Consider the following 9,030-nt stretch of genomic DNA (forward strand, 5'->3'; position numbering starts at 1 on the left):
AGTTTCATTTGTTGCATATTCGAACTGAGGCGCGCAAGAGTCGCTCTCCCTCTAAAGGCACAACAGCTTGGAAGTGTTCTAAAATACATTTGGCCCGCATTGCATGTGTTTTGAAACGAGCGGGTGAAAGGACATTTTCAGTGGACGAAAGCCGAGAAAATTCTGTACCAGTTCCATTATGGCAACTTCCAAGACTCTCTCCCCCCCATTCAACTTAAAAAAAAAACTGATGGGCACGGAAGCGGTCTGGTTGCCTTTGTTCAGAAAGACAAGGGTTAGGCGAAATATGTTCCATTTATTGATAAAATATCCCCAAAGCGAGACACACGCATGACTAGATCAAATCGCGATCAAGTGAGGCTTGGGGCAAATAAAGTCAATCAAGACGCCACTGACCGGCAAGCCGAGCACGAACAAAAACGGCCCTAGGCTGGGCGCCACCAACGACGCCCCGACCCACACCACGGGACGGCCCTAGGCTGGGCGTCACCAGCGACGCCCCGACCCACACTGCAGGACAGCCCTAGGCAGGGCATCACCAGCGACGCCCCGACCCACACCGCGGGACGGCCCTAGGCGGGGCGTCACCAGCGACGCCCCGACCCACACTGTAGGACGGCCCTAGGCTGGGCGTCACCAGCGACGCCCCGACCCACGCCACGGGGCGGCCCTAGGCTGGGCGTCACCAGCGACGCCCCATCCCACACCACGGGCTCACCGGTCGATGGTCGAGATCGGAACGCGCGGAGCAGCCCTGCTGACGCGCGACGCCGACACAAGCACATCACGGAGCAAGATGCTGGCCGACCCAGTTCAGCTGATTGTGCTTAGCATTCACCTGTGCTGATCTGCACAAGGTACGTGTGACCTTACGACCGGGGCTGGGGCCGGCTGGGAACTGACCGATAAACGAGATCCTGCACGCGCGCGGCTGCGCTACGGCCGCCTCCCCGAGTTTGTGGAATGAAGGTGAATTACCACATCAATGTGCGAAGGGGTGTACTGCACGCCCCGACGACTCCCCGAGTTGGTAGTACTGCGTGAATTATGCTGCCAAGACGGACACTGATCGCGCCTGGTGCGGACGTGGTCCGCGTCACGGCCGGTGGCTGACTGCTAGCCGCCGGTTCGGTCAGCCCCTTCTTCGGTCAGCTAGCACCCTGTTTGGTCGGAGTGGCCCGAGACCGCTCAGGCCCACGGGGCCGGCGGCCGACGCCAGCTGAGCGGGCGCTCACCGCGGCCGACGGCGCTGGCCCGCCCCCGGTTGGCTGGGGCGCCAGTCGGCTCCGCGACCGGACGGGGCGAGCAAGCAGCCGGGCTGGCAGAGCAGCAGCGGCCATAAGGGGCGCAGCAGCGGTCATGCACGGCACAGCAGCGGTCACGCGGGCGCAGCGGCGGTCACGCGAGGCGCAGCAACGGTCACGCGGGGCACAGCAGCCGGCACGCGAGGCGCAGCGGCGGTCACGCAGGGCCCAGCGGCGGTTACGCGAGGTGCCCCGCACACCGCGCTGTCGACGCCAAACAAAACGGATCCAAATACTGAACATCAATGTGAAACAAGACACCGCCACGTCGCGCGCGGGGGGGGTGACGTCACGGATGACGTCACTGGTGGCGACTAATGCCCGGCAGTACGTCGCCGTTTTCCTCCATGTCGCGGGAAAACATGGATGAAGGGGTACCAGTTCGTCAAGCGCTCGTTGGGGCTGCGCAGTGCACAACATGAAACAGTAAAATTACTGAAAAAGGAACACACACACACATACACACACACATACATACACACACAAACGCACCGGAGGGGTGCTATTACCACGTCACTCTGGCATCGTTGTTAACGATACTGCAAGAAGCCGATTCAGTGGCATGATTTGTGACCTAAGTTGTCTGTGACTGTCACCCGTCCTAATCCTACATAAATGCCTTGATTCCTGCCGCGGCCACCCATGACGCCCATATCACCTCCACTGACGTGCCTGCTCAGCGCGCGTGGCCACCAAATCACGCCCCCCCCCCCCCGCTCAGCTGATTGTCAGCAGCACACGCTCGCAGCCCGCCACGGTCCGCTACCACAGACAAGCGGGGCCGGCTCGGGCCGCCCGCAGCAGTCACCAACGGTCGACACACGGCCGGCCTGGCGCCGACACCGGCGGAGCGCCACGGACAGGGCTCCGTGAGCCGGCCACTCGGCGCCCGGCCGGCCCCGCACCACCTGTCGCCTTCCCAGGGGAGAACGCCGAGCCACGCGCACGGCCGGAGGCGACGCGGCGGCGGAGCGCTGCTCGGCGTTGGTGCGAAGACGGCGCGCCGTGCGGTGTTGCCGCCTGCTGCCGGCCACCGAGCGCCGCCGAGCGCCGCCCTGCTCAGCCCACCATCAGCCGTACATCCGGCCGAGGCTCCGGCACTGCGGCTGTAACACCGGCCAACGGTCAGTACGGGCTACTGCGGCCGAGGCTCCCGCACTGCAGCTGGACACAGGGACAACGGTCAGCACGGGCTACTGCGGCCGAGGCTCCGGCACTGCGGCTGTAACACTGGTCACCTGTCAGTACAGGCTACTGCGACCCCGGACACGGATCAGTGGCCCCGAACACGGGCAGTACGGACCACCGCGACGCTAGTCACGGATCAGCGAAGGAGAGACGGGCACAGGTCTGAGGGGCAGAGTTCCGACACAAGTTCATCGCGCCAGCCGCGCATCCTGACGGGGCGACGACCCTCACGCCCGTCACGGGGTGGCGGTCCTAGCAGCCGTCGACAGGACACCGTCACTGACGACGACCTCCCCAGCAGCTCTAGCCCTCGGCGCTGGCACACGACATTCCACCCAGCGAGCACCAGCCGCGGGTCGCCATCAGCCCAGCAGCGTGGCGCCGGCAGCCGTACCAGCGCCGCTGTTTGTGAAGACCAGCCCCATCCTGGAGTCGTGGTCATCGTCCTCCTCCAGCAGGTGCTCCTCCCAGCGCTGGCGGCCCAGCAGGCCGTCCGAGTCCAGGTCCACATGCCGCTGCGGGAAGCTCACGCCATCGCCCAGGCTGTCGGCCATGGTCACAGAGCGTGAGGCGCGAGTCCTGGGGTACAGCGCCAGGGCGAGGGCGGGGTCGGGGTACAGCCGTCAAGGGCGCAGGGTCCGGGGTACAGTCGTCAGGGGCCGGGGCCTGAGGTACAGTCGTCAAGGGCCGGGGTCTGGGGTACAGCCGTCAGGGGCGCGGGGGACGATGGTCCAGTGGAATGGCTATTATGGCGGAACAGCATAACAGGCAGAGCTTCCAACGGGCACCATCTTCACAGCTAGAATAATTCCAGCTTCCGCCAAAGCTCTAAGGCGGAGGCGGTTTCTACGCGTGTATATATATATATATATATATATATATATATATATATACATAGCAAGAAGATAAGGCGGCAGTATAGGCGGAAAGGTGGCAGGCACAACGCACTAATGTCTGGTACCGCACCTGGAGAACACAGGCAGGAACCACCTGGCCTTGGAGTCGCCAAACACCTCGCAGAAGTTGTTGAACTTGCCCATATGAAAGCCGCGCTTATCCGGACCCGACTGGAATATCGGCGGCCGGAACGTCTCTGCCGGCGAGGCGGCAGCCATGGGATCCCACGTGGCAAGAGCGGCAGCCATGGGCTCCCACGTGGCAAGAGCGGCAGCCATGGGATCCCACGTGGCAAGAGCGGCAGCCATGGGATCCCACGTGACAACAGCGGCAGCCATGGGATCCCACGTGGCAAGAGCGGCAGCCATGGGATCCCACGTGGCAAGAGCGATGCAGGCGTCAGGCCTGGGCGTCCGTGGCTCGCTCTACAGGCCGATCAGAATACAAAGCTGAAGCGCGGTCAGACGGCATGTAGGAAAACACCTGCTGGTTCCCGTGGCCGAGGGTCCAAACATCCGGGGACACCATCTGGTGATTATCGTAATTGGAAATGCATAACAAGACATCAGACATCGATTTGAAAGGAAATTTTGGAGCATATGTTTTCGCACTGCAGTCCCACAATGGACAGTTACGGACTTCAAATAGCCTGACACCTATCGAGATACTGTTTTGTGATCTGCTGTCATTATTTTGTGATTTGCTCTCATTATTTTGTGATCTGCTGTCATGATTAAGAATGGATGTTGCCACTAACGGTGTTTTTCCATTGATAAAGTGTTATTATCTAAAGCCCCTAGCCAAATCAATCTCCGAGAGGAAATTTTCGGGCAATAACACCATCTGCTGCGCGTTCAGTCTCCTAGTGTGGTGTGTGTCGTTGGGGCTTTACGACGCACTCAGCTGCTGAGGCTATATGGCGTCGCCTGCCTCTCATTCTGGCAGGAAGGGCGGGCACCACGGGAAGTCGAACCCAGTACCCCTAGTTTCCCAGACGAGCAGTGGTTAACGCAGACGCGTTAACTACTACACTACCGGCACCCCTCCTGGTGTTGTATGATGGCGCGTGACAGTGATGAAATCGGTAACCAGCAAACCATCCATCAACACAGCTCAAGCTACCAATGCCGACCGTACAGGACAGCGAGTTAGCTCAGGGTTACCTACCTACCCAGCGGCAGCACGTCTTCCTTGCAGTATTTCTGCCAGTCACATTACCATAACAATACACACAAGCTCCCTGACCTGACCTGACCTGACACTGCTCCCTGACCTGACCTGACACTGCTCCCTGACCTGACTCTGCAGGCTCACACCTGACGTCACGCCTAGCCCCACACAGCACACCGTGCCCTAAGCCGACGCTCTGCGGCCGGCGCCTCAGGCCGCGGGCCCGGCGCGCCTGCGGCGTCGGGCCGGCAGCAGCCGGCCGCGCGCCCATCCGCCTACCGAGTGTCGACTGGTTCCGCAGCACCAGGTAGCAGTGGTAGCCGAGCAGCGAGATCAGGCTGACGCCGAACATGGCTGCCACGAAGAAGAGGAAGAGGATGTGGAACGCGCCATGCCCTGCAGCCCGTCCTGCGGCGACACCGTCAGCTAGTACCGGGTCGATGGGGCATCAGGCACGTGATTGGGGGCACAAGCGGCCAGACTCGGGCGCAGCTGGCTGGCTTCCAGACGGTCTGGCAGCGCGACACTCGACCGGCGGCCAGACTCGGGGCACAGTTGGCTGGCCACCAGACGGTCTGGCAGCGCGACACTCGACCGACAGCCAGACACGGGCGTAGTTGGCTGGCCACCAGACGGTCCGGCAGCGCGACACTCGACCGGCGGCCAGACTCGGGGCGCAGCTGGCTGACTACCAGACGTCTGGCAGCGCGACACAAGACGCGCTTACACGTCTTCCGCACACAGCGAGCGTTCACTGATTGGAGTCGCCGTGAAGTGACGATCAGAGGCCCAAAGCACATGGCGTCACTGCACATGAGTCAGCGTCAGTACCCCGAACGTGCTCAGGCTCTTGACTATACCCCACGAGGGACGCGACCTGAAGTTAACACACTCACCTTCCAGAAATACAATGAAGTACTTCAAGGTGCTAAGCGTTATGTAAACGCAATACGTGAAGGCGTACCCCAGAAAGAGCACGAAGAACTTGTAGTTGGCGAAGCCAATACAGTTATTGACCGTGAAAAATGACTAGTTCGAAAAACGCAAATGGAAAATTCTCCGGACATCTTATCAATCCACGTGCCAAGCCTTTAAATTCACTAGCTCACATGGCCCTGACTTCTTGTAACACGGAGGCGGCCGTGGTAGTGGTTATCACATTTGGGGAAATGAGTGTCCACAAAACAGCAACATTTCCTTTGAACATGTTGGGAGAAAAGCATGAGTCACGCCAGAATGCGGCAAAGTACCATCTCAGCCAAGACTAGCCTTTCCACCTTGAGTATCAGCATAGCACATGCTGGTATGCAGTACTGCTAGATAAAATGACATTGCATTGACAAAACCCCTGTGTTTTCAGGACTTGGTTGACACACTCTACCCGTGGAAGTCGAAGATTGACTTTCAAGGGCAAGAAGCGCACAAAAGTCCACCCGGTTGGGCACTGATAATTCCCACACCCGTCAGCCTGCCGCCACGCACCGGCGGTACGTCCGCGCCGCCAGAGCTGCGGGGGTCCGGAGTTTTTTTTGGTGCTGCCGCCGCACTGGCGACGCCGTCCGCCTGCCTCGACATTGGCGGGACGGTTCGCCTTGCCGCCAAGCACTGGCGGCGGCGTCGCCTGGCAGCGCGGCCAGGCGCACGGGCCGAGGCAGTCGGCTGGCGCAGCGCCCCGCTCACCCAGGACAGTGATGGTCCATCTTGAGCACGCACTCGCCGCACACCGAGCAGTGGTGGCACCGGTCCGGTTTGATCAGACGGCACCGCTCGCAGTAGCGCAGCGCTGCCGGCATCATGGGCCGACGGTCACCTCTGGCTCAGAGAACACGGTCACATCCCGCTCAGAGAACACCGGCACCCGGAGAGGACGGTCACCTCTGGCTCAGAGAACACTGTCACCTCTGATCCAGAGAACACCGGCACCCGGAGAGAACGGTCACATCCCGGTCAGAGAACACTGCCACCCGGAGAGGACGGTCACATCTGATCCAGAGAACACCGGCACCCGGAGAGGACGGTCACATCTGGCTCCGAGAACACCGGCCCCCCCAGCCAATATGTGACACGCTCCGCTCCTCTTGATACAATTAGCGATCAACGACAAGCGAAACACCAGTTCGACGGTGGACAGTTTGGGCCGGGAGGGCCGGCCAGTTACAAAGGCGAGTGCGGCAAGCTCGGCACAGCTAGCGACGAGGCCAACACAGCGATTGGCGACTTCTGGTTACCTCCAAGTGAGGGGTACCAGCTGTGATGTCACGCCGCACGGTCTCCGGTCATTTCTCCCTCGGGCGTTCGACAATCACATTCTCCCCAGTGACACAGAAGGGGCAGCCCACCGTTCACGCAACAGAAGGGACTCAAGCATGCACTCAGCGCGCCCACTTTCTAGTCACTATGGTGCGGTTGCTCCGGGACGGACAGCACGTGGCAGCCCGCGCCGCCCGGGCCCCGTTCGGCCGGGTGACATCACACGGATAACACCACTCACTGCCGGACATGGTGCGGTTGTAGGTGGGCAGGCAGCCGTCGGCGGCGTGCTTGTCCAGGATCTGGATCTGCAGGCTGCTATCCTCTGTCGCCTCGAACCGCTCCAGGTCGGCCGGGCTCAGGCGGAACTGTTGAACAACGCCACCGGCCCCGGTCAGACTGCGCAGCTGACAGCAGCGCTGGACCGGCCACCCGGCCTCCCCGGCCTCACAGCCGCGCCCAGCGCGGCCACACCGCCACACGCGCGCGCACGCATGCAAGTACGTATCGCACGCGCACGCACGCACGCAAACACATATGCATGGCTAGGCTGTTTGAGAAATTCTGGGGTGGATATGGCATGAACCGATAACAGCCAGTAATGAAAAAAACGCCCCGTTTACAATTTGTTGATTCATTGAGGGTCCGAACAAGATATTCACTGTGTAAGTCCCGGTGGGCGCCACGATGCGTCCAAAATAGAGATGCAAGGAGCTCCACAGCGATATGTCCGGTTAAGTCCATACGTCACTGGTAAGACACCACCTGGGGGTCGACATTGTGACACGCAAACCGGCGCCGGCCAGCAGCGGGTGAAGGGACGCTGCATGCCATCCGCACCGCGGTAGAGCCCTCCCGCGAAGAACGGGCCCCCGCTCGGTTTGACCCAGCCGGTCACGGTCTGGCCGGCACGTCACACAAACGGATCGTTCGTGCCCCTCCAGGAGTCGAATCAAGCCGGCGCCGCCACACGCTCGAGCCCGCCCAGAGAGCAGTGCGCGAGTCGCCGTCTGGCGCCCGGCGGGGCGCATCCATCATACCCGAGCGTCGCCGATGGCGGTGCCGACGCGGGGCGTCCCACCGCGGGCACTGGCCACTAGTGTGAGGGCTTAACCAGCCCAAGCCTGCTGCTGTCGCTGTCAGACAGGCTGCCAGCCACCAATGACTGCAGCGTGCTGTATGCTCGTTGGAGGAGGTGGTACCAAACAAATGGATGTGTCACAGCCCACCACCAATTGATATCAGCCCTACTGTCAGCTTTGGAGCACACCAGGAAAATAGGATGTGGGGTGGTCACTATTCAGCTAATTGCCTGTGATGCAGCCTTCATATATGCATGCATTGCATGTACTAATCATGTTAACCCAAACACTGCTTTTCATATCATTTTATGCCAAACCATGTACACAATTCATAAAATCAGTAAGACTTGTGTAAGATGAAACCCTTTTATGGCATAGTGCCTACAACACAATCTATCTAAACACAATGGACCATCCCTTGCTTAAAACTAAAAGCATTCACCAGAATGCATGATCAGTAATTACCTGTTTAGGTACTCTTCCTATTGGTGTCATCACAGTCTGGTAGTAAGCCCAGAGAAATAGCAGCAACAAGATGTGGTAGAGCATCAGATACACCACCTTTTCTGCATAGCTCTCCACAGTACTGGAAAATGAAGTGGAGACATCGATGCTTTATCAGGACAGGCATGTTGTATTCAATACAGCATAATACCAATATTTGGCATCATGTCAATGTAAAGGGAACAACACATGCTACACCATACCAGCTGGGCATAGGTCATCAAATGTAATGTGCACATAAATACAAGTACACTGATTTTCACACAAGTATCAGCACCAATAAAAACTACAAGAACACTTAAAATGTGATGGTTGTCTTACCTAGGCAAAGTTCAACCACATATGCATAATAAGACCAGCACACTACTGCCAGGATAAAGATCACTGGAATCCACTTGGTGATGGCGATGCACACACCGCATGGCTTCCTTGCAATGGTCACAATGTTACTCATGAGGGGGCTTGCTGCCATGTCATCCTGCAGTGCAATGCACAATGTCAGATTCATTTTCCATGGAGTCAGTTGATAAAAATCACAAAACTGAGCTCTAAATGCAGGCAAACATGGTCACTTTTCTACATTTCATGTTCGTTATCCAAACACTGAAGGAAATAGCCGTAACAGAAATTTTTCA

At 59.0% G+C, this 9,030-nt stretch overlaps 1 protein-coding gene across 1 annotated transcript; it reads right to left on the bottom strand.

Moving 5' to 3' along the window:
* Positions 1–2,281: 2,281 nt before the first annotated feature.
* Positions 2,282–8,466, bottom strand: LOC119107051 (palmitoyltransferase ZDHHC2-like). Its single transcript, XM_037230404.1, has 9 exons — positions 8,357–8,466; positions 7,051–7,177; positions 6,237–6,342; positions 5,452–5,577; positions 5,194–5,210; positions 4,839–4,955; positions 3,459–3,585; positions 2,887–3,035; positions 2,282–2,410 (listed from the first exon to the last, which is right to left on the bottom strand). The coding sequence occupies exons 1-9, from the start codon at positions 8,438–8,440 to the stop codon at positions 2,364–2,366; spliced, it is 900 nt and encodes a 299-aa protein (XP_037086299.1). The 5' UTR covers positions 8,441–8,466; the 3' UTR covers positions 2,282–2,363.
* Positions 8,467–9,030: the final 564 nt, after the last annotated feature.

The sequence above is a fragment of the Pollicipes pollicipes genome, unplaced genomic scaffold, assembly GCF_011947565.3.
Source record: "Pollicipes pollicipes isolate AB1234 unplaced genomic scaffold, Ppol_2.1 Scaffold_6686;HRSCAF=7923_pilon_pilon_pilon, whole genome shotgun sequence".
Taxonomy (NCBI): Eukaryota; Metazoa; Arthropoda; class Thecostraca; order Pollicipedomorpha; family Pollicipedidae; genus Pollicipes; species Pollicipes pollicipes.

What these genes read in the sequence shown, in the direction of transcription:
- LOC119107051 (XM_037230404.1), bottom strand. Translation starts at nt 8,440, where the DNA reads ATGCTCTACCACATCTTGTTGCTGCTATTTCTCTGGGCTTACTACCAG. An exon ending in CAACCGCACCATGTCCGGCA is followed by an intron (nt 6,343 to 7,050) that starts GTGAGTGGTGTT and finishes TGATGCCGGCAG; the next exon opens with CGCTGCGCTACTGCGAGCGG. An exon ending in GCGGAACCAGTCGACACTCG is followed by an intron (nt 3,586 to 4,838) that starts GTAGGCGGATGG and finishes CCTCGCCGGCAG; the next exon opens with AGACGTTCCGGCCGCCGATA.